The sequence below is a fragment of the Taurulus bubalis genome, assembly GCF_910589615.1.
Source record: "Taurulus bubalis genome assembly, chromosome: 16".
Taxonomy (NCBI): Eukaryota; Metazoa; Chordata; class Actinopteri; order Perciformes; family Cottidae; genus Taurulus; species Taurulus bubalis.
Genome location: NC_136604.1, coordinates 21,746,714 through 21,768,819, shown reverse-complemented (window position 1 = coordinate 21,768,819; position 22,106 = coordinate 21,746,714). Strand labels below are relative to the sequence as shown.

The following is a 22,106-nucleotide window of genomic DNA, read 5'->3' as shown; positions in this document are numbered from 1 at the left end:
GGACGGGCGTCTCCATTCAGGCAACGACAGACACGGAACCGTCACGTCGTGTTCTGCATTTAACGCTGTGCAGGGTTCATGCACTTTTTGACCGGTGGATTTACACGACTTTAACGAATCCGCAACTCCTTGCCTTTATAACAAATAAATAGAAAATAACTTATTTTCTGCATTAATATGATCAAAAATCAAGAGTCTGAGCAAGATTCCCCAAAAATGGCTCCTCGATTGCTCCCCAAGTTTTTTTTAAATTGTATTGTTCGGTGCCTTCCCATCGTGCCACAGAGTAAAACTGCACATCTTTAGAAATATTACGACCTAAAGCATCTACATATGCAATGGGAATGACAATAAACACAAGCGTCCACACGTTAGGAAGCACATTCAGTCCAAAAACCATGTTTTTCGGTTCAGAAATTGAAAAATGACAGCCAAAAAAAAGGGTACTTATGAAGGTTTTTTTAATCGCTTCGGCATGTTAAAGAGCTTTCGGAATTATTAAAACGTAACAATCTTTTTTTATTTGTGTTATGTAAAACAACACGCCTCTTCTCACAAGGGTTACGGTACTTCAGCAATTGAAATGAATTAAATTGGAACTGTGGATGAGGAGAGAGCACAGTTTTAGTTTCTCATTTTCGGGAGAAGAGGAAAAAGAGCGTCGGGCTTACCAAATTTCCATGACCAAACATTTTGTGAAATCTCGGTGTAAACATGAAAAAGTGAGGAAATGTAGCATACACATTACACATTTATAGATATAGCTGCATATATTTTGAGCATCTTATTAATCATTAATCATTTCAAACTCAGCGTAAATGAACACATGAATATAACTAGAGTGCGCTCGTCGTAGATGTTGATATTCTGCACGGGTAAAAGCCCGTCTTTGGTCTTTCTGCATCATGTTTTGACGCTCTCCTTTGCTAATTTGTTTTTGTTTTCTGGATCTGGGTTTGTTTATATCAGCAGGCGTATTTAGCACACCTCTGTAGTGCAATGAATGATGGGAGAGACTGCCAGGGAAGTCAGCAAGGTAGGAAACAGGCTGAACGTCTGCATGGAGCACTGCCAAAAGTCTGCATGACAGCCTCTAGCGGACCCGATGGATCTTTGACAAAGGACATCCTTAGAATAAACAATGCCTGGTCTCCAGAGTAGCATGCTGTAAAGTCCGCAAGTTTACAACTCTCAGCATTTGGATTCAGCATCTGTGTCTGTTCTGCCTACCTGCATACCTGTCTCGTCCCTGATGTCCTGCGTTGGGGTCAGGACATGGGAGCTCACACTCTGCTTCTCCTACTTTCCTTCCTGACTTCTGTCTCTGTTTCTTTCTTTCTCTGACTGTTGAAAGGAAGTACAATTGAAGGGTTAATATCAGTGTTAAAATGGCAGTAACCTGTTGAACCTGTAGTGGGCGCAACAGACACACGCGTGATTAAAACCGGTGGACTCACCTGGCTGCAGGTGGAGGTCGGCGGGCAGACGAACGGGCAGCCGGCTGACGCGGTGGAGACGGTCGGAGAGGAGCCGGAAAACGAGTCCGACGGCGTCGCTGAACGGCATGAAGAGGAAGAGGAGGAGCTGACGAAGGTGAATGAAGAATGATGAATCAACGAGGTTACATTAAAATGGTCAGGACAGCAGGAGGTCTCTACATCTAAAAACACATCTTTTCCGACTACACCTTGAATAAGGAAAGTACTTTCTTGAAAGATTGTACTTTCTTGATTCTTGTTGTTCTGAGTTCATACTCGTGGTGTAGCCCTTTAAGCCCTAACCCTAATCCTATTTATTGTTTGAGTTGTGTTTAGAGGTTGTACATCGAGATTATATATTATTGTAGCCCTGATTTTTATGTTTAATATGATACCTAACATGTTTGTTTTTTTGGGGGGGAGGGATTTATACTATGGGTTTTTCTTGATTTTCCTGATATAAAAGGGTCCCCCGATTGGGAGACCCTAGGGCTTAACAGGTTAATGCACTTATTGTAAGTCGTTTTGGATAAAAGCGTCAGCTAAATGTAATATAAATAAGTATCCTGGGGCAATTTACCAGGTTAGCTTAGCATGCTACCCCAACAACCCGGCTCTTAAAACCCGTTGAAAACTGTGGAGCCCATATGGGCTCTATGGCAGATATTGCTGTAAAAACTATATAATTCACTTCTTCATTTACTCATAACCAGTAACATATAGAGTGATATTTACACATATGAACACACAACTCACATTATACTCTTTCATTATAACACCAACATTATTCAAATAGCCCTAGTGGTTGCAGAGATAAACCTTTTTTAGTTTGGGTATGACATTTTTGAGCAGAGGCCTAAAAATAGGTGTTTTTTAAAAGGTTAAAGAGCAGAAAAAAGGGAGAATGGATACACAATATAAGTGATTAAGTATTGTATACCGTAAAAGTTGGGTTACAAGCCGCTTCTACCTCCGGTGGTTGTCCTCGTTAGCTCCCCGCTGTAGCAAGCTAGCAGCAGCGCTACAGCGGGGAGCTAACGGGGACAACCACCGAAGGTAGTAGCGGCTTATAACCCGACTTTTACGGTATATAAAAAGAACAGTGGCTTAGTTGCTTAACGGCAGCGTCCCAAACTGTCTGTTAACTTCTTACTTTCCCGTCCTTCCAGCTGGACGAGGTGACGTTGACCGTGGAGCCGGAGCCGTGCTCTTTGACCCCGTCGCCGCTGAGGGAGGAGCCGCCCTCGACCCGAGGCTCGAGCCCGGCGCCGCCGGCACAGGTCGCCGAATCGGTGACCGGCAGGAAACCCTTCGAGGTCACGCCCTGCGTCATCCAGTCACTGGGAGAGTAGGACGGAGCGCAGGACCAGGACTCAAACTGAAATCATTCGGCCTGACGAACACGGGAAATAAATACTTCAATAATCAATCAAGCTATTCTTTCCCCACGAAACCCAACTCTATCCCCACTTTGAGACTTTTTCCAGGCGAAAAACGTGGGATGTAACGCACACAAACTAAAATACCAAGAAGCCACTCCGGGACATGTGGAATGCTCAAAACAAAACAAAGAAGAAGAAGAAGGAACGAAAGGGCCTCGTTTAAAAGCAGTGTCAGCGCAGTACGACAAACATGGACGCCACAACGTCACATGTTTGCAAATCCTCCCAGGCGGTCGGTTCTGGTGTCACATGGAAAACAAACCTGGTCACAGGAGACTGATTTGCTGAGTAATGTATTTTGCTTTGATTGACAGCTTGTCTGAGCCCTGATTGAGTCTCGACTTGGAGTTATTTGCACTCGATCCGAACACAACCAAAAGAAAGTGCATGCGTTTCAACCGTGACCTCGCCCCAACAGTATATCACAGTAAACAAAGTCATAATATATCAAATTGCTTTTTATAATAAAACGAAAAAAAGCCAATAAACCGATATGTATTTGTATGAATGTAAGACTGTGTGTATGTTTAGTATGTATGCACGGACGAATGTAGCTTTGTTCCTGTGTCAAATATATATATTCTGGAAAAACTGATTCTTCTTGGTGCCGTTCTGTGGAAACAAAAACACACACATGCACACAGATCTTTCCTTGTCTTGTGAGGACCGTCCCATGAAAACAACAGGGTTCATACAGGTTTTGACCAGTGGATTTCATGACTTTTCCACGACTTTAAACCAGATTTCCATGAGCAAACATTTAGTGAAATCTGGGTGTAAAAAGTGAGTAAATGTAGTATTTAAACTAACAATGAGAATACAAAGCATACAGTAAACCTTAAATGACACAAATGAATGAGACAATAGTTTAATTAAAAGAATAAACATTTATATAGATGCCTGTATGTATGCCTGCTTATATTTTGAGTCTTTCTTTTAAAAGCATATTAATTATTTCAAACTCAGAGTAAATGAACGTCATGAACACATGAATATAACACATTTACATGACTTTTACTTTTGGGATTTTATTTTTTTCAAGGACTTTTCCAGGTTTTCAATGACCGTCAGAACCCTGTAAAAACGAGTAGGATTTATCAGTTGCAGTTTATTCGCACAATATTCAACGTTATTCTCACCTGCGGCTCCACGAGGGTTCAGGTGTTCGCCAGCAGGAGACCGCCGTTCACTCTCCTTTTGGAACGAGAGCTCCGTCCGCCATTTTGTTAGCTTCCTCTTGGTCACGATCTTTTCGTACGACTCTCTACGTCCGACTCATTTTGCCGAACTGAACAGAATAAGTACCGTAAAAGTCGGGTTATACGCCGCTACTACCTTCAGTCAGTGTCCCCGTTAGCTCCCCACTGTAGCCAGCTGGCGCTCATGCTAGTTCCCCCGCTAACTTCCGCTAGTTTCCCGACAAACACCAAAGGTAGCGGAACCAGGCTTGACACCCGACTTGGGCAGAGGGGACGCGGGCAGTAACAGCAGCAGCAGTGCTAGCTAGCAGCAGCAGCAGCCGGTAGCAGCAGGAGCGCTAGCTAGCAGCAGCGACCGGTAACCGCAGCAGCGCTAGCTAGCAGCAGCGCTAGCTAGCAGCGGCTTGTAACCCAACTTTTACGGTAGCTAAAAGCTTCTGTATGACAGTTTGTATTATTCAGACTATTGGCTTTTGGTAATAATGGGCCGTCTGGACAACGCGGCGCCTTCTCTTCAGGTCGGAGGTGTTCTTCTCAGAGCTGTGGTAGTTTTCTTGTCGTCATCAATTCCCCTGAAACCCTTGAAGAGTTCTCACCAGCTTCATTCATGAAACTGGTGACGTGTCACTGTCTGGAGGCAGAGTCTTTTTGTGTCGTCGTTGTTTCATAAAGTCAGCAGCTGGCGGTGAATGAAACGGAGAATAAAGAAATGCTGGCTGGTAGAAGACGTCCTTGAACACTACGCTGTAGAGACAGAAGTCTAGCGATATCTGTCACAACAAAAAGAAACTGAAAGGCGCATCATGGTGTTTTTTACAACCGTCTGCAGACGCATTAAATAAAAGAACCAAGCACTACTGTGACATCACTTTCTGCACAAGTTCTTCTCAAAGATTCTAATTACTGGAGCGGAGAATTCATTGTTGCTCAAGAGACGTCATCCTGGAAATCCTTTAAAGTCCAAAGAACGCTCTGTTTTAGTTATGAAAGAAAGTGACGCCCAGCTGTAGGAAATAAGGGCGTCATGAGCGGAAGTGGAAGCTTATTATGGGATGAGACGTCAGTCAGTCATGCTGGGTAATTACACTGCTGTTCAATCACTTTAATTACTTCCGCAGAGTCCTTTAAAACAGGTACGAGACGTTTTCTTGATAAATGATGAATTTAAAATCTCTAACTGAATGACCCGTCATTTCAAAATGAGACTTCCAGAAGAAGTGACATCTACTCTTACAAAATAACACGAGATAAAAAGTAGTTAAGACAATGTTTCTGATTTAGAAGGGGAGGTTGTTTGAGGTACTTTTCCAGTCAGCGTATTAAGTCAGTGTGTTAGCTGCAGGGAGGAGAGCCTGCGGATCGAACGCCTAGAAGAGGAGATTTCCACTTCAAAAGCACGGTCACCTATAGATTAGAGGGCGGAAATAGTAACTGTTTTTACGGAGATAAGCCACGGAGATAAGCCACGCCCCCTTTCCGCCACCAAAAAAAGCGAATGACGCAAATTAACCAGGTTTGGTGTGAACGTAGCATAAGACTAAAACCTTAAAGTAAAACCTAAACTTGCCGGGGAGCCGACGAAATGAGAATACGATGAGTCATCCTACTGGACGCAGTCACGTACTGGTTCTGATGGGTCTGATGGTTCTGATGGTTCTGATGGGAAGGTAAAGCGGTGACAATATCCTACATATAAGGAACACTTAAACTTAATAAGGTGGACTCTTTCAGGTGTTTTCAGTACAGAACATTGTTAGCAAGCCGCTAAAGAGCTGCAGACAGTGAGTTCCTCTGCTTTTCCTTTGGTCTTTATTTCATGCAACAAAACGTTAAACTAAATACACAAATAAATGAACTCAGTCACAGCAGAAAGACTATGTGCCTTCAAAACATCACTGATTGTTTTGGGGATATTAATTTAATTGCAGCAGCTTTGAAACCACGGAAAGTCAAAACATAAATTGTGTCTCTTTTGTGTTGATTGTATTGAAAAAAAGTGAAAGATTTGTAATTGTCTAAAAACATAAATCTATATTCCTGCCCTACCTTTGCTAGTTCTGGTTCCAGGTGAGTGATGATCTGTCCTGGTCTGTGCTAATAAAAGGTCAGACAGCAGTTCACTTAATAACACTTTATTTCTCTACATCTTTCAAAGTTATATACATTTTGAGATAACGTTTGACTAAAAAGATAAATAACTTTTAATAAAAGTACATGAACCACCAGACGGACAAAAGACATGTTGCACTCGGTACAGAGCCCTCCTTAAGAAATGGACACACACATTTCAAATCACACACACATAAAGAAAAGGCTTTTGGTAAATCTGAGGGTTTAAAGACTTTTAAGGCGGCACCTGAGAAACTGAACCCAGGAGATGAAGAGGAGAGGAAGAGGAGAGGAAGAGGAGAAGCATGACAACAGAGAGGGAAGACACTTTCAGTAACTTAAGGAGAAAACCTTAAGATCTGAAGTTATCTGGAAACCAGCTGAGTGAACTTTAGCGGCAATATGAGGCGGTTTTATTCTGTGTTTCTACCAGTTTTAATCACCGGTACTGTTTGTTTTGGAGGAGGAGAAAACACTGAAGGAAGACAACAACTCCCATGATGCCACTCTTCTTCTTAGAGATCATCAATCAGAAGGGAAGCTGCTGCTATTTCACTTTATATTCGTGCACTTATTGAACTGGAATAAGAGGCAGCAGAGAGAAGGACGTCTCACATGAGCAGCTTTAATAATCAGCATGGCGGGTGCGGATCAAATACTTTTCTAACGAGCCGATTTATTAAGCTAATTAATGCATTAATGGGCCGATATCTCCACGTCAACACGGGTCTTCATCTTCATTAAACGTAGAGATGCTACGGGACAAAACGCCGGCTGTCACTCACTGAAGAGTGAACGCTTCTCTGTGCCACATTATTTATGATATAGTTATAATTCAAAGTGATCTAAGAGGTCCAGTGAGACGAGGAGGACGTCCTTGTGAGAGGAAATGAGGGAAGGAGGTCGTCCGCCGCCGCCGGCCGCTCCGCCTAGTGACTGAACCGTGAAGAGTCGAGCTCTGAGGTCAGCACGCAATGTTTGGAGGTCGTTTTTTGGGGCTTTGGACAATCTTCCCACGGCCGGCTGAGCAGCTCCATCAGCCCCATCCAGACGGTCTGTCTTTAAAACACCATGAAGAAACAGAGGGCTCCTTTTCCTTTTAGAGACGCTAACGAGCCGCTAACGCAGAGCTGATGGGTTCACTTCCCCTGCAGCAGATTATGATAAAACATAAGTTATGCTGAAGAGCACTGACACAGAGAGACGGCTAATCGATCCCAATTAAACTAGCAGCGACTTTAGTTTAACCGCATTTATGTTGTGTGTACATAAACACACACACACACACACACACACACACACACACACATGGTGGGTTATCTGGCCTTGTACTAACAGTAATATAATAATAATAACGTTGTTATAATTGTCTTATTGTTGTTTTGGATGCTTTTACTTTCCACTTTGCAGTTTCTCATCCAGAAATGTCCTCACTTCACCACTTCATCCTATTACTCGTTCATATGAAGTTATGATGTGTGAGGTCACAGTGACCTTTGACCCCTGAAGCCTCCACCGGTTCATCCTCGAGCTGAAGAGGTAAACGTGTCCAAAGACCAGAGCGACAAATTAAGAACGGAGAAAGAAACTCAAAGCTTTAAAAAAAAAAGAACAAAAAGTTTTCCATTATAAAAAACAACACTCTTGACTCGTCTACACCATTGGCTCATCGTCGCTCTCTTCATCCTGATCCAACAGTCTCTGTAAGGGTGGCAGGGTGGCGGGGGGTGGAGGAGGAGGAGGAGGAGGAGGAGGAGGAGGAGGAGGAGTGGAGGAAGAAGGGACTGGGGGAGGAGAGGTGGAGGGAGGGAGGGTGAGGTCGGAGCCGCTCCCCTCCTCCCCCTCCTCCGCCACGCCCTCGATCCACACCTCGGTCTCCTTCTGGTGAAGATGGAGGTGAGAGGAGGGAGGGAGCTGGGGAGCAGGTGGAGCTGACGGAGGAGAGGAGGAGGAGGAGATGGAGGTGGAGATCGGAGCGGAGGGAGAGGAAGCCGGAGGTTTGGGGACGGAGTTGCGAAAGCTGGCGAGTGGAGGACGGAGACGGACGCCAGAGCGGGTCGAGCCCTCGATGGCCTTCTGGAGCTGAAGGAGGAAGAGAGGAGGAGGAGGAGAAGAGAAGGAGGAGGAGGAGGAGGAGGAGGAGGAGGAAGAGAGGAGGAGGAGGAGAAGAGAAGGAGGAGGAGGAGGAGGAGGAGACGGAGGAGGAGGAGGAGGAGGAGACGGAGGAGGAGGAGGAGGAGACGGAGGAGGAGGAGAGGAGGAGGAGGAGGAGGAGGAGGAGGAGACGGAGGAGGAGGAGGATGAGGAGAAGAGGAGGAGGAGGAGGAGAGAAAGACAGATGGAGGGAAGGAGGAGGAGGAGGAGAGGAGGAGGGGAAGATAGATGAAGAAGAATTAGTAGGAGAAGAAGAAAAAGAAGAAGAATTAGGAGAAGAAGATGAAGAAGATGAAGAAGAAGAAGAAGAAGAAGAAGAAGAAGAAGAAGAAGAAGAAGGAGGAGGAGGAGAAGGAGGAGAAGAGGAAGATAGATGGAGGGAAGGAGAAGGAGGAGAAGAGGAAGAGGAGAAGAGGAGGAGGAGAGGAAGATAGATGGAGGGAAGGAGAAGGAGGAAGAGAGGAGGAGGAGGAGGAAGAGGAGACGGAGGAGGAGGAAGCAGAGGAGGAGGAAGAGGAGAGGAGGAGGAGAGAAAGATAGATGGAGGGAAGGAGGAGGAGGGGAAGATAGATGAAGAAGAATTAGTAGAAGAAGAATTAGGAGAAGATGAAGGAGAAGAAGAAGAAGAAGAAGAAGAAGAAGAAGAATTAGGAGAAGATGAAGGAGAAGAAGATGAAGAAGAAGAAGAAGAATTAGGAGAAGATGAAGGAGAAGAAGATGAAGAAGAAGAAGAAGAAGAAGAAGAAGAAGTGTAAGAAAAGGAAGACAGAAAAAGAGAGAAAAATAATAGATATAATATGATGAACAAACAGAAGACAGAAGGAAGTAAATGAAGGAAAGACGAACATCAGAAGGAACTTTGATTATTATAACAGACAACTTTAAAAGCTTCATCAGAGAAGTTTCATCATTTAAAAGCTTCATCAGAGAAGTTTCATCATTTAAAAGCTTCATCAGTGAAGTTTCATCATTTAAAAGCTTCATCAGTGAAGTTTCATCCTTTAAAAGCTTCATCAGAGAAGTTTCATCCTTTAAAAGCTTCATCAGTGAAGTTTCATCCTTTAAAAGCTTCATCAGAGAAGTTTCATCCTTTAAAAGCTTCATCAGAGAAGTTTCATCCTTTAAAAGCTTCATCAGAGAAGTTTCGTCCTTTAAAAGCTTCATCAGTGAAGTTTCATCCTCTAAAAGCTTCATCAGAGAAGTTTCATCATTTAAAAGCTTCATCAGAGAAGTTTCGTCCTTTAAAAGCTTCATCAGTGAAGTTTCATCCTCTAAAAGCTTCATCAGAGAAGTTTCATCATTTAAAAGCTTCATCAGTGAAGTTTCATCCTCTAAAAGCTTCATCAGAGAAGTTTCATCATTTAAAAGCTTCATCAGAGAAGTTTCATCCTTTAAAAGCTTCATCAGTGAAGTTTCATCCTTTAAAAGCTTCATCAGAGAAGTTTCATCCTTTAAAAGCTTCATCAGAGAAGTTTCGTCCTTTAAAAGCTTCATCAGTGAAGTTTCATCCTCTAAAAGCTTCATCAGAGAAGTTTCATCCTTTAAAAGCTTCATCAGAGAAGTTTCATCCTTTAAAAGCTTCATCAGAGAAGTTTCATCCTTTAAAAGCTTCATCAGAGAAGTTTCGTCCTTTAAAAGCTTCATCAGTGAAGTTTCATCCTTTAAAAGCTTCATCAGAGAAGTTTCATCCTTTAAAAGCTTCATCAGAGAAGTTTCATCCTTTAAAAGCTTCATCAGAGAAGTTTCATCCTTTAAAAGCTTCATCAGAGAAGTTTCGTCCTTTAAAAGCTTCATCAGTGAAGTTTCATCCTCTAAAAGCTTCATCAGAGAAGTTTCATCCTTTAAAAGCTTCATCAGAGAAGTTTCATCCTTTAAAAGCTTCATCAGTGAAGTTTCATCCTTTAAAAGCTTCATCAGAGAAGTTTCATCCTTTAAAAGCTTCATCAGAGAAGTTTCATCCTTTAAAAGCTTCATCAGAGAAGTTTCGTCCTTTAAAAGCTTCATCAGAGAAGTTTCATCATTTAAAAGCTTCATCAGAGAAGTTTCATCCTTTAAAAGCTTCATCAGTGAAGTTTCATTCTCTAAAAGCTTCATCAGAGAAGTTTCATCCTTTAAAAGCTTCATCAGAGAAGTTTCATCCTCTAAAAGCTTCATCAGAGAAGTTTCATCCTTTAAAAGCTTCATCAGAGAAGTTTCATCCTTTAAAAGCTTCATCAGAGAAGTTTCATCCTTTAAAAGCTTCATCAGTGAAGTTTCATCCTCTAAAAGCTTCATCAGAGAAGTTTCATCATTTAAAAGCTTCATCAGAGAAGTTTCATCCTTTAAAAGCTTCATCAGTGAAGTTTCATTCTCTAAAAGCTTCATCAGAGAAGTTTCATCCTTTAAAAGCTTCATCAGAGAAGTTTCATCCTCTAAAAGCTTCATCAGAGAAGTTTCATCCTTTAAAAGCTTCATCAGAGAAGTTTCATCCTCTAAAAGCTTCATCAGAGAAGTTTCATCCTTTAAAAGCTTCATCTGAAGCCAGGAGGTAAAAGACTGCAGCCGAGACAGAGCAGTGAAGTTGAGTGAATTAAACCCAGGTGGGTGTGAATGTAATCTCCTGTCCCGGCTGCTTCTGGTCCCCGTCGACCTTCATCCGGCAGATGAAGAGTTTCCTTTAAAAAGCTCTGAGATGTGAAGCTCCTCACCTCCTTCAGCGCCACCACTCCCACCAGTTTGCCGATGCTGGTCACGTAGGCGTGGCTGAGGCCCAGCAGGGAGAACAAGGTGTGTGTCTGTGGAGACAGAGAAGGTCACGAGTCACATTACGACAAACCCGTCAGAAGTCCTGGAGTTTGTTCCCTCGTTCATCCTGATGAACCCAACAGCCAGAAAAGGAGAATTGAGTTTTTTCAAAACTAAAACTGTGCTCTCTCCTCATCCACAGTTCTGATTGGATTCATTTAAATTGCTAAAGTACCGTAACCCTCGTGAGAAGAGATGTGTGGGTTTGCTTTTTTCTTTTTAAGATCGTGAAGTTTGATAATTCCGTAAACTCCTTAAAATGACTAAGCGATTATAACGTTTCACTAAAACATTCAGAAGTCAAAGTCACGTCCCTGTAACCGTACGGGACTGTGTGAGTCTAATAAATCAATACAGATCATTTCATAACCAGTATAAGTGTCTAGAAATTGCAAAGCCAGACCAGGAGTTTTTACATGTGCGTCACGGTGGGAGCAAGATCCAGGTCAGAGGTCATTTGTCAATTCAGGAACGTTTTTGGGACTGAATATGCTTCCTAACATGCCAATGCTTGTGATTATTGTGATTATTATTGCAGATTTAGATGATTTAGGTCATAATCTTTCTAACGATGTGCAGTTTTCCTCTGTGGGTTGAAGGGAAGGCACCGGACAATAACATTTAAAAAACTCGGGGAGCCATTTTGTGCTCATATTTATGCTAATGAGGTTACTGGTTAAAGTATTCGGCTCATTTTCCGGCTAAGGTGGATCTTTGGATGAGCTCTTCGGCACACAGAGCTCCTAGTGCACATGAATAAGTAGAATACTCTGGATATGACCGTGAACATTAAATTACACTGACCATGAACAGCAGCAGCGGAACAATCGACTTTAAAATAAAATGACTGAAAGAAAGTAAAATCTATGAATGTGAATGTGGAATGTGACACTTCAAAAAACAGATTTAATATTAATCAATGATTAATTAATGAAAGATAAATTACTGAATATTTCAATACTCATCTATTTCATCACGTGAAGTTTATTATTTATTATGAGCGAGGCCACTTTTACAGACGTGTGAAGTCTCTCTCTCTTTCTCTCTCTCTCTCTCTCTTTCTTTACACATCCTGTTGGGAGGTGAGGCGCTCTCATCTCCTCTCTTGACCTCCGTGACCTCCGTGACCTCCGTGACCTCCGTGACCTCTGTTCACCGCCGTCTCTCCGCACCAACCTTGTGTAGCGACGTCCTCTCGACCAGCTGGAACGGCGACGGGTCGACTCGAATCTCATCGATCTCCATCGGCGTGTCGGCCTCGGCTTCTTCCCACGCTCTGACCTGCAGACAGAGGGCAGGGTGAAGGGAAATGATGTCTTTTCTATTCCACAGAACGAGCTCAGCCTGAGAGGAAACATCAGGATGTATTCATATGCGTAAAAACATTCATCTTCTGAACACTGAGCGGTTTGCAGCTGTGAAAAACCGTGAAACCTTCGCTCCGCGTCCTTGAAGCCTCTATGGATTTTACCTGCAAGCCTGGACTGGGGGCAGCAGTCTAATGGTGCATACAGGGCTCGTTTTAAATTCTGTTCACGATGCAGTTACAAAAGAGCCACGGTTCTGAGTCGTCTTCCTCTGATGGGACTCAGATCTCATGTGACGGGTCTGAAGTACTTTCATAATAAGTAAACTTTGGAGTCTAAAGACGGCTCTTGATAGGTTTTCTTTCAATGAGTTTCTGTCTAGAAACGGAGAAAAACTAAAACAGTAGCGAGTCAAATGAGTTCGTTTGATTAATGTTGGCGATTAAAAACTAAAAAATCATAAAAGAAAAAGTGCTTAAAACAGTTGGAAGTCTCCAAACTCTCCATCTCAGTCTGCCTTTTTTCTGCTTTTAAAGATGTAATGTTGTTCTTGAGTTAAATATATATATAAATTAAATATACAGGAAGAAGTGGCAGCTTTTCATTTTATATTTCAAAAATCTGAGAACAAACGCAAAGGCCATGTGTGTGGGTGGGTTTTGATTCATTATTTTTCATTCTTCTGATTTTTATTTTTCTACTTTGGCCGCATATTGGCCCGCTTGTCAGGCCTGGTGAAAATAGCCGTCTGATATAGGCGTAAACAAAAGTTTAATCATATTGTGCAAACTCACCAATAAAGTATATATATATATATATATATATATATATATATATATATATATATATATATATATATATATATATTTAAAAGGATCACACAATCAGCTTCATTAGGTTCAGTGGGTATTATTATTATAAAAGCTGCTCACCTCCTCTGGCGTCATGGGGTCCAGCAGGGTGGGAGGACGGCTCGGCTCCTGGAGACGAACAGGGGAGACAACGAGAGTGAAGATGTCATCATAAAACAGTGATGATGTCATCATTAAAACAGTGATGATGTCATCATAAAACTCCTGGTGTCACTCCTGCAGCTCTGACCCGGTCATACGTCACCGCTAAAGAGAGGACGCCTCGCCTGGCTCTCATATATATGTATATATATATATATATATATATATATATATATATATATATATATATATATAATATATAACATTTACTTCTGTCATCTGTCAGCTATTGTATTCTTCTTCACTGTTTTTATTAGTGCTTTACTGTTTATTTATATTACTTTGTATGCACTGCTGCTGTAATCCTGCAATAAAGGGTTATCTTATCTTATTGTAGAAGACACAACATTGTGCTCAGTGATGGACACACACACACACACACACACACACACACACACACACACACACACACACACACACACACACACACACACACACCTGTGACTGTCCCTCGGTCTGTCTGCTCTTGGAGGTGAAGAGATTCCTGAGTGTTTTCTGCACAGACTGCAGAGGACCTTTCTCTGAGAGAGAGAGAGAGAGAGAGAGAGGGAGGGAGAGAGAGAGAGAGGGAGAGAGAGAGAGCGACAGGAGAGAGAGGGAGGGAGAGAGAGAGATAGAGAGAGTGAGAGAGAGAGGGAGAGAGAGAGAGAGAGGGGGGGAGAGACAGATAGAGAGAGTGAGAGAGAGAGAGAGGGAGGGAGAGAGAGAGAGAGAGGGGGGGGGAGAGAGAGATAGAGAGAGTGAGAGAGAGAGAGAGGGAGGGAGAGAGAGAGAGAGAGATAGAGAGAGTGAGAGAGAGAGAGAGAGTCAATAAATTACACAGATGCAGTTTTCTGACTAAAATAACCAAACTGCAGATGGAGGTTCTGAGAGACTTCAACTACAACCCATGTGACTCTTTATTGTTGCCTGGATACCATGGAGGCCGTCTGTGTGTGTGTGTGTGTGTGTGTGTGTGTGATCGGCCACCGAGAGGCTCACACACACGCCATCTGGTTACTTGCAGCCAGCGCTCTGCCAAATCTTCTGTGATTGCCATTCGGGTCGTTAAGTTAATAATTAATAATTCCATTTGTTCGACGTCTGTTGAGTTCAGAGGCGAGAGAAACGCCGACCAATGAACAACACTGAGCTTGTTTCTTCTTCTTCTTCCGGAGGGACGTGTGTGTAGCTGCTGGTGGGAATTCTTCGTCTCTTTTCTGCTTTTCTTTTCCCAGAAGTCTTAGCGTTCTCAGACCATCTGGGCTCTGACTAAAAGCTTAGTCATATCAGTCGCCGTGTTCTTTCTTTCTGAGGAAAAGCGGGAGAGACAGCGCAAAGAATAAATCTTATTGCATCGACCCGGGAGGCAACGCTTGTCCGAAGGAATCAATATCACCACGGCGACGACGACGACGAGCCCCGCGAGGCGACTCCACGAGTGAAACGGAGCTGAAGAGCGTCGTCCTCCAAACTCTTGATTTGTTTCTACGACACTTACAGCCGGAGAAACCGGGAGGAGGAAGAGGAGGTTTTAGAAAGGATTCCTCCCAGTGGATTCCAGATGAAAGAAGCCGGCGTTGCAAGTTCAAACAAATTGAACAAATATAACTCAATGACTTCAGCAGAAACTTGATTTATGGGTTGAAATAAGTCGGCTCTTCATCCTTCAGCAACCTGGAGAAAGTGTTTCATGTTTATCAAATCCGATCAAGACTATTGTGACTTAAAACACATTTTTTCATAATTGCTTTCATGATTTCGTCCTTTGATGCAGTTCTTTAGTTCCTCTCATTTTGTTTGCTATTGCTTTTGCTCTTTGTTGTTGTTTGTGTTGGTTTTGTTGTGTTCATGGTCTCTTTTTCTTTATGTTTGTTTGTATTGACGTCCTGCTTCTTGAATTTTGTGTTCCAGTCTTCTGGTTTTGAAGTTAACAGAGAGCTAGCGGAAGTTAACAGAGAGCTAGCGGAAGTTAACAGAGAGCTAGCGGAAGTTAACGGAGAGCTAGCGGAAGTTAACAGAGAGCTAGCGGAAGTTAACGGAGAGCTAGCGGAAGTTAACGGAGAGCTAGCGGAAGTTAACAGAGAGCTAGCGGAAGTTAACAGAGCGCTAGCGGAAGTTAACAGAGAGCTAGCGGAAGTTAACGGAGAGCTAGCGGAAGTTAACAGAGAGCTAGCGGAAGTTAACTGAGAGCTAGCGGACGTTAACGGAGAGCTAGCGGAAGTTAACAGAGAGCTAGTGGAAGTTAACAGAGAGCTAGCGGAAGTTAACGGAGAGCTAGCCGAAGTTAGCGGGGAGCTAGCGGAAGTTAACGGAGAGCTAGCCGAAGTTAACGGAGAGCTAGCCGAAGTTAGCGGGGAAGTGACGGAGTGCTAGCAGGAGCCCCAGCCGGCTACAGCGGGGAGCTAACGGGGACTCTGACCGAAGGTAGTGGCGGCTCGTAACCCGACGTTTACGGTAGATTGTTCATGAAGGAAGTGTCGTGTGACTCGCGTGATTATTATTATTGGAAATTATATTAATTAATAATAATACATTATTATTGAAAATGTATCTTTGCAGTTAATTTGGACATTTGCTTAAAAAAAATGGAAAGTAAAGTAACTAGTAGTGAAGTTACTTTTCAAATGCAGTAACTAGTAAAGTATCTAGTTACAATTTTCAGAAGTAACTAGTAACGTGTAGCTAGTTACTTTTTCTGAGTAACTACCCCAACACTGATTGTATGTGTGTAGCTCACCTGGGACAGGAGCCGTGTGGTTGGAGGAGGACTCCTGAGGCTTTGGCGGAGGCAGCGGGCCGTTCCTCTCCTCCGGCACCGGGCTGCCCTGCAGACCACAGACATTATTAATAAAAACAAAACAATAAGACGATGCTTTCAGCTGAAGAAGAAGGTAAACGAGCAGCGAAACAACGAGAAAATAGATCATTATAATAAGACGTGTCCATCTTCCACAATGGAATAAAGACGTTGAAGTCACCTTCTCCCCCTCCTCCTCTTCCTCCTCGTCCACGAAGGCGAAGGACTCCCAGCTGTGTTTATGAGACTGGTTCTGCTCCTGGAGGCTCTGACCCTGAACCCAAAAACCACGAGAACAGATCGATATCAACTATTATTATACAAGTTATTATCTTAAATGAAGAAAAAAAGTTAATCGGTTTCAGTTTCCTTTTTACTTCTTCTTTCAAATCATAATATAACACATGACTTCAATATAATAGCAGAACAAAAATTGAAAAAAATATTTAAAGCATGATTTGCTGTTGGACTGGTTGAGACTGGTTTCTTTATCTAAAAATAATATAATAAACACAACCTGTTGTGCTATTTATATAGAAGAAATAGCCGATTATTAGGTTCACGATTACTATTATATCTGCATACTAGTTTTAATGCAACATATAAAATTCAATAATAGTTTTTATGAACTGGACTGGACGTCCTCACCTTCATCAGGAGCCGCCGCTCTGCTGACAGCCACCAATCACAGAGCGCCAGCAGCTCCAGCCGGTCGATGCTGCCCAATAGGATCATAGAATCTGGAGGAGGAAGAGGAGGAGGAAGAGGAGGAGTTACCCCCACACAGACTTCAAGTTTTACGGCACCTGTAAAAAAGATTTATCTCACAAAGAGCTCTCTTACCTTTTGAGTCGACCAGTGGGATTGTGTTGAGCGCGGAGGAGTCCAGCAGGAGTTTCACTTCCCTGAAAGTGGACTGAGACGACACAAACTTGACTTTCCTCACCATGATGTCCTCGACCACGATGTTGTACTGGCTGCAGGACGGACACATGTCAACGCATTAAATAATCATGGACATGAACCCTCCATGAGCCACCAGGGCATCGCCCTGCTCCGTTAACTGGGAGCACACGTTCCATGTTTAGGACGTTAAAGCCACGGCGTGTGGGGATTAGTGCCATCTGGTGGTGAGGCTGCAGACTGCAACCAACCGAATACCCGTTCACTGCCTCCTCGCTTCCCAAGAGTGTTTCGTAGCATAAACACATCAAAATGTTATGTAATTATGCACAACTGAAAAACATCCTCATGACTATTATATTCTTTTTTTAGTAATATATCCCCCTAAATCCAGCTGTGAGGCCACACATCTGTGTCTTGGAGATCCTATATAAGTGGAAAGTTCCTGATCTGGAAATCCTCTCCCTCCTTTTTATATTTGTAAGCAACAAATAAAGTTAGAAACTGTTTGTCAATCAATTCTGTTGTTTTTTGTTGCATGTGTTGTGTCTGCAGTAAGAAACATGTGTTCGGTTTCCTGTTTTGAGATACGGTGCTTTTATTTTGAAGGCGGAAAAACATCGTTGAATTTTGGCTCTAGACCATTTTTTTATTTTCCCTGTGTTTGAGTCGTCGTAGGAACCCCAAATTAATTCCAATACTTGTGTTTATTGTATGTATTTGTTCAGCAACGTGGGAAAAAAATTTATATCTGCAAAAAAAAAAAATTTTTAAAGATATTTTGATCATAACTATGAACATCCAGCATGATATGAGCAAGATTTCCCAAAAATGCCTCCTTGAGCGGTCACCGAGTTTTTCAAACTGTATTATGGCGCCCAAACAACAGCCCACATACTAATAAGACACCTTTTTGGAAAGATTAGAACCTAAATAATTGTAATCTGCAACAAAAATCACAATAGAACACAGCATTTGGGTGTTCAGAGGAGTTTCAGTCAAAAAACATGGAGTTTACGTAAGTACCGTAAAAGTCGGGTTACAAGCCGCTTCTACTTCTGGTGGGTGTCCCCGCTGTAGCAAGCTAGCAGCAGCGCTAGCCAGTAGCCAGTAGCTAGTAGCTAGCCAGTAGCCAGTAGCTAGTAGCTAGCCAGTAGCCAGTAGCTAGTAGCTAGCGAGTAGCCAGTAGCTAGTAGCTAGCCAGTAGCCAGTAGCTAGTAGCTAGCCAGTAGCAGCAGCAGCGGGGAGCTAGTGCTTGTTGCAAACATGCAGGACATCAGTTTGAGGTAAAGATACAAAAAACACCGCTTTGCCGCACGAACCTCATGTGCCCGAAGCCGAGCTCCGGCAGGTACGGCAGCTTCTTGACCTGGATGATGGAGTCGTACAGCGAGGGCTGCAGGCCCTGGGCCACCATGTTGGCCAGGATCACGGCCACCATCATGGGCAGGATGTGGGAGATCTGACCCGTCAGCTCAAAGCAGATCACCGCCGTGGACACCGTGTGAGTCACGGCCCCGGTCAGAGCCGCCGCTCCTGTCCAGAGGCGAGGAGGAGGGTAAGAGAGGAAGAAAGGAGGGAGGAAAAGGTGATAGGAGAGGAGACAGGTGAGGAGGGAGAGGGAAGAAACAGTACAGGAGGGGTAGATGTGTTTTAACCAGGAAGGAAAGATGAAGGAGAAGAAGAAAAGACGGAGAAGACAGAGTGGGAACACCAAGGAAGTGAGGAGGGATCGAGGGAGGAAGAGGAGGGATGGGCTTTGTAGGAGAAGAGGAGGAGGAAGGGAGGAAGGGAGGAAGGCCACGTTTGTGAGTCGCTGCTGAGGTGAAGACAGCAGAGAGAACCCACTGTGACATTTAACTGTCAGAGCAAAGTGGACACATGCTCTGATGGAGAGGAAGAGGAGGAGGAGGAGGAGGAGGAGGAGGAAGAGGAGGAGGAGGAGGAGACAAGGACAAGTTGAGGTTGACAGTAGAGAAGGACAAGGGACAGGATGCAGAGGGAGGACAGAGGGAAGGACAGAGGAGAGGACAGAAGGGAGGATAGAGGGGAGGAGGACAGAGCGAAGGACAGAGGAGAGGACGGAGGGGAGGATAGAGGGGAGGAGGACAGAGGGAAGGACAGAGGAGAGGACGGAGGGGAGGATAGAGGGGAGGAGGACAGAGGGAAGGACAGAGGAGAGGAGGACAGAGGGAAGGACAGAGGAGAGGAGGACAGAGGGAAGGACAGAGGGGAGGACAGAGGGAAGGACAGAGGGGAGGAGGACAGAGGGAAGGACAGAGGAGAGGACAGAGGAGAGGACAGAGAGGAGGATAGAGGGGTGGAACAGAGGCGAGAGAAGGATGGACGAGCGAGAGAAGGATGGACGGAGCGAGAGAAGGATGGACGGAGCGAGAGAAGGATGGACGTAATGAGAGAAGGATGGACGGAGCGAGAGAAGGATGGATGGAGCGAGAGAAGGATGGATGGAGCGAGAGAAGGATGGACAGAACGAGAGAAGGATGTATGGAGGGAGAGAAGGATGGACGGAGTGAGAGAAGGATGGACGGAATGAGAGAAGGATGGACGGAGCGAGAGAAGGATGGACAGAACGAGAGAAGGATGGATGGAGGGAGAGAAGGATGGACGGAGCGAGAGAAGGATGGATGGAGTGAGAGAAGGATGGACGGAATGAGAGAAGGATGGACGGAGTCAGAGAAGGATGGGCGGAATGAGAGAAGGATGGACGGAGTGAGAGAAGGATGGACGGAATGAGAGAAGGATGGACGGAGTGAGAGAAGGATGGACGGAGCGAGAGAAGGATGGACGGAATGAGAGAAGGATGGACGGAGTGAGAGAAGGATGGGCGGAATGAGAGAAGGAGCGGTAAGAGGAGACTGACCGATGACGGCGTAGCCTCCGGGGATGATGCGGTACAGGATGCCGTCGAACACGATGCCGTGAGGGAACAGGGAGGCCATGATCTCCCCCACCAGCCGGCCGAACGCAGCTCCTGAGAGGAGGAGTAAACAACAACAACAACAACAACAACGTGATAAATAAAGACCTGTTTAGAACGCAGCTCCTGAGAGGAGGAAGTAAACAACAACAACAACAACAACAACAACGTGATAAATAAAGACCTGTTTAGAACCCAGCTCCTGAGAGGAGAAGTAAACAACAACAACAACAACAACGTGATGAATAAAGACCTGTTTAGAACGCAGCTCCTGAGAGGAGGAAGTAAACAACAACAACAACGTGTTCTGAATATGCTGACGTAATAAATAAAGATGCATTCTGGAAGTAGAGGTGGAGACGAGAGGTTTTCCAGGGTAAAACATATGGGAACGCCGCGTGGACTCGCCTACTTTTCAAGACCAAATCCAGGATTTCAGACCGAGGTCTACGTTGTGCTACTATTGCAATCGTCTGTTCAGTGACGGCAGAAGGAAAGAGTCACATCCAGAAGGAAAGAGTCACATCCAGAAGGAAAGAGTCACTTCCAGAAGGAAAGAGTCACATCCAGAAGGAAAGAGTCACTTCCAGAAGGAAAGAGTCACATCCAGAAGGAAAGAGTCACTTCCAGAAGGAAAGAGTCACTTCCAGAAGGAAAGAGTCACATCCAGAAGGAAAGAGTCACTTCCAGAAGGAAAGAGTCACTTCCAGAAGGAAAGAGTCACATCCAGAAGGAAAGAGTCACTTCCAGAAGGAAAGAGTCACATCCAGAAGGAAAGAGTCACTTCCAGAAGGAAAGAGTCACTTCCAGAAGGAAAGAGTCACATCCAGAAGGAAAGAGTCACTTCCAGAAGGAAAGAGTCACATCCAGAAGGAAAGAGTCACTTCCAGAAGGAAAGAGTCACATCCAGAAGGAAAGAGTCACATCCAGAAGGAAAGAGTCACTTCCAGAAGGAAAGAGTCACATCCAGAAGGAAAGAGTCACTTCCAGAAGGAAAGAGTCACATCCAGAAGGAAAGAGTCACTTCCAGAAGGAAAGAGTCACATCCAGAAGGAAAGAGTCACATCCAGAAGGAAAGAGTCACTTCCAGAAGGAAAGAGTCACATCCAGAAGGAAAGAGTCACATCCAGAAGGAAAGAGTCACTTCCAGAAGGAAAGAGTCACATCCAGAAGGAAAGAGTCACTTCCAGAAGGAAAGAGTCACTTCCAGAAGGAAAGAGTCACATCCAGAAGGAAAGAGTCACTTCCAGAAGGAAAGAGTCACATCCAGAAGGAAAGAGTCACATCCAGAAGGAAAGAGTCACTTCCAGAAGGAAAGAGTCACATCCAGAAGGAAAGAGTCACTTCCAGAAGGAAAGAGTCACTTCCAGAAGGAAAGAGTCACTTCCAGAAGGAACAGGATGAAGTCCAGAGGGAAACATCCTGAACATGGAGCTCCTCTAATGGAATGTTTAGAATATGTTGATGTTTCTGAGAGATGTTTGACGGCGCAAAAGGCCACATTGTACACACACACACACACACACACACACACACACACACACACACACACACACACACACACAGAAACAAACAAACAAACATACACACAAACACACACAAACACACTTACACACACAAACACACACACATAAACACACACACACACACAAACAAACAAACATACACAAACACACACACACAGAAACAAACAAACACACACAGAAACACACACACAAACACACACAGAAACAAACAAACACACACAGAAACACACACACACAGAAACAAACACACACATAAACACACACACACACACACACAAACACACACACACACAAACACACAAACAAACACACACACAAACACACACACACACACAAACAAACAAACACACACACAAACACACACAGAAACAAACAAACACACACAGAAACACACATACATAGAAACAAACACACACATACACACACACACACACACACACACACACACACATACACACAGAAACAAACAAACAC

At 44.0% G+C, this 22,106-nt stretch overlaps 1 protein-coding gene across 1 annotated transcript in view; it reads right to left on the bottom strand.

Annotated features, from left to right (window-relative positions):
- Positions 1-7,881: 7,881 nt before the first annotated feature.
- LOC306748398 (chloride channel protein-like) overlaps positions 7,882-22,106 on the bottom strand; it is a gene marked incomplete at both ends in the record, with an annotated part of 38,809 nt that continues 24,584 nt past the window's right edge. The window contains 11 exons of the mRNA XM_079231564.1: positions 7,882-8,310; positions 11,070-11,156; positions 12,343-12,447; positions 13,406-13,453; positions 13,925-14,007; positions 16,206-16,293; positions 16,447-16,539; positions 16,914-17,005; positions 17,109-17,242; positions 18,491-18,704; positions 20,050-20,160. Of these exons, the coding sequence (XP_079087690.1) occupies positions 7,882-8,310; positions 11,070-11,156; positions 12,343-12,447; positions 13,406-13,453; positions 13,925-14,007; positions 16,206-16,293; positions 16,447-16,539; positions 16,914-17,005; positions 17,109-17,242; positions 18,491-18,704; positions 20,050-20,160 (1,484 nt within the window). The remainder of the gene's footprint in view (positions 8,311-11,069; positions 11,157-12,342; positions 12,448-13,405; positions 13,454-13,924; positions 14,008-16,205; positions 16,294-16,446; positions 16,540-16,913; positions 17,006-17,108; positions 17,243-18,490; positions 18,705-20,049; positions 20,161-22,106) is intronic.